This window comes from Antechinus flavipes, chromosome 4 (genome assembly GCF_016432865.1).
Source record: "Antechinus flavipes isolate AdamAnt ecotype Samford, QLD, Australia chromosome 4, AdamAnt_v2, whole genome shotgun sequence".
Taxonomy (NCBI): Eukaryota; Metazoa; Chordata; class Mammalia; order Dasyuromorphia; family Dasyuridae; genus Antechinus; species Antechinus flavipes.
Window position 1 is genome coordinate 42,161,153 of NC_067401.1, and position 2,627 is coordinate 42,163,779.

At 40.4% G+C, this 2,627-nt stretch overlaps 1 protein-coding gene across 1 annotated transcript; it reads right to left on the reverse strand.

Annotated features, from left to right (window-relative positions):
* Positions 1–1,261: 1,261 nt before the first annotated feature.
* Positions 1,262–2,308, reverse strand: LOC127561237 (olfactory receptor 5V1-like). Its single transcript, XM_051996532.1, has one exon. The coding sequence runs from the start codon at positions 2,306–2,308 to the stop codon at positions 1,262–1,264; it is 1,047 nt and encodes a 348-aa protein (XP_051852492.1).
* Positions 2,309–2,627: the final 319 nt, after the last annotated feature.

Consider the following 2,627-nt stretch of genomic DNA (forward strand, 5'->3'; position numbering starts at 1 on the left):
CTGGATCACAGAGTAAATAACGCAGTATAAGAACTCTAATAATTTAATTTTTGAAGACTAAAGGGGAGCAGAAGCAGATTATGAAGGCTTTGAATAACAGAGATCCTTGAGATAATATAGAGTCACTGGAGTATATTAAACAGCAAGGGGAGATGGTCAAACCTGTACTTTAGGAAGATCATTTGATATTTGAGTGAAGGTTAGACTGGAGTAGAGAGAGACCAGTCAGCAGACTATGAAGTTGTCCAGACATAAGATGGTAAGGATCTGGTATCAGTGTAGTGACAGTGTCAGAAGAGAAAATGAAGACATAGCAAAGATGTTATGATGAGAACGTCTCCAGATTTGGCAACAGATCACCCAGATTATGATTCGGGTGATAAGGAAGATGGCCGTACTCTCAAGAGTAAAAAAAAATTAGGGAGAAGGGTAGTTTAGCTTTAGACATGTTGAATTTAAGATATCTATGAAACATCCAGTTCATGGTGTCCAACAGGTATTTGGGGACAGGAGACTGGAGTTCAGCAAAGAGGTTTGGTGTGAGAAAAATAGATTTGAGCATCAGCAGTAGAAAGAGAATAGTTGAATCCACGGAAACTGATGAAATCACCAAGTGAAATAGTATAAAGAGGAAAGGGAATAGGATCTAGGACAGAGTCCTGTGGAGCATCCAAAGGGTAGTGGGCATGAGCCAAATAACTATCCAGCTAAGTAGATTGAGAAAGAATGACCATATGGGTAGGAGAAATATAGGAGAGGATAGTGTTAGGAAAAGCTGGAAAGAAAGTCATAAGAAGAAGGTGATAAAAAGTGACAAAGGCTACAGAGGAGGACACAGAAAAGGTCATTAGATTCAGCAATTAGGGAATTAGGGAAAGTTTTGGAGAGGGCAGTTTCAGTTGAATGATGAGATCACAAAGCAGATTCTACAGAATTTAGAGAAATTGAAAGGAAAGAAAATGGCTTCTGGTGTAGTTTAGTAACAAAAAAAGAAAGATATGAGATATACCTGTTGGGTGATAGAGGGTTTTTTGCAGTTGAAGAGAGATGGGGTATGTTTCTCAGCAAATAAGGAAGCAACCAGTAGATAATTATAGTTTAAAGGTCAAAATGAGAGAATGGAGTGAATAGGATGGACAGTATGATAGGGAAGAATGGGTTTTTTAAATGCATAAAATACAATGATTACAAAGGAAATCGATTCTATTAAAATATAGTTAATAAATATATATACTTTTAAACCAAGTTCATGGACCCCAGCTTAAGCTCTGATTTGAACACTGGAATCATTGGGTAAAATATGCCCCTCACATAGTTTCCGCAAGGCAAATTTAACTTCCTTATTTCTCAAGCTGTAGATAATGGGATTTAACATGGGAGTAACAATACAGAAGAGAACGGAAACCAACATATCTACATCCAGGGAGTAGCCTGAGCTGGGCTGATCATAGTTGAAGTTTCCAGTTCCATAGTAGATGACCACCACAGTGAGGTGAGAAGCACAAGTGGAGAAGGCTTTTTGCCGTCCTTGAGCAGACTGGATTTTTAAGATGGCAGAAATAATGAGGATATAGGAGACAGCAGTGAAGAGGCAGGGGCTCAGACCAATGATGGCACTGGATATATAGAGTGCAACCTCATTGATTGAAGTGTCTGAGCAGGAGAGCTTCAGGAGTAGGGGGATGTCACAGAGAAAATGGCTGATCTGGTTGGGACCACACAAAGTGAGAGTTGCTGTCAGCCCTGTGTGGGCCAGAGAGTTCACTAACCCACACAACCAGGACCCAGCTGCTAAGTAGCCACAGACCCTCTTGCTCATGAGAACCGGGTAGTGTAATGGATGGCAAATGGCTACAAACCTGTCATAAGCCATAGCAGCCAACAAGACACACTCAGAGCCTGCAAAAGCAACAAGGAAGAAGAGTTGACTCAGGCAATCATCATAGGTAATGGTCTTCTTCTTTCGGAAAAAATTCACCAGCATGACAGGGACAGTGGTGGAGGTGTAGCAGATGTCCAGGAAGGACAAGTTGCTGAGGAAATAGTACATAGGGGTATGAAGAACAGGATTGATTCTGATTGCTGTTAATATGAGAAGGTTACCCAGAAGAGTTACCAGATACACAACTAAAAATATCAGGAAGAACAATCCATGCAGTTCTGGGTGGTTGGAAAACCCCAGGAAGATGAATTCAGTGATAACTGTTTGGTTTCCCCTTTCTTTAATGTCTTGCAGAGCTGCAATGAAAATAGAAGCTATTACTGTTTGTAGGAGGAGAGAGTTAACCTCTTCCTCTGTCTCATCCATCCTCACTACATTATTGACTACAGGAATCAATGAGAAGTACTTAGTCCAAAACATATAACAGAAAGGACAAAAATGGATAAACACACATTCACATGAACGGTTGTTGTCTATAAGATTAAAATGACCCTACCATGTTAGATCCAAGTTATAGTGTATCTGACTCTGCCCAGTCAGACCAAGATGAGCTTGGAATGCTCTTCCACAGGCCAAGCACAAAAAACTGGTGTGAAAATTTGGATGGTCTAAGTGTTTGCATCTCATGTTTCTTTTAAGCTGTTGCCATTCTGCTTTGCTTAGAGAGCATAGCTATAGGCAGTCT

Coding starts and splice junctions, on each gene's coding strand:
- LOC127561237 (XM_051996532.1), bottom strand. CDS start 2,308: ATGGATGAGACAGAGGAAGAGGTTAACTCTCTCCTCCTACAAACAGTA.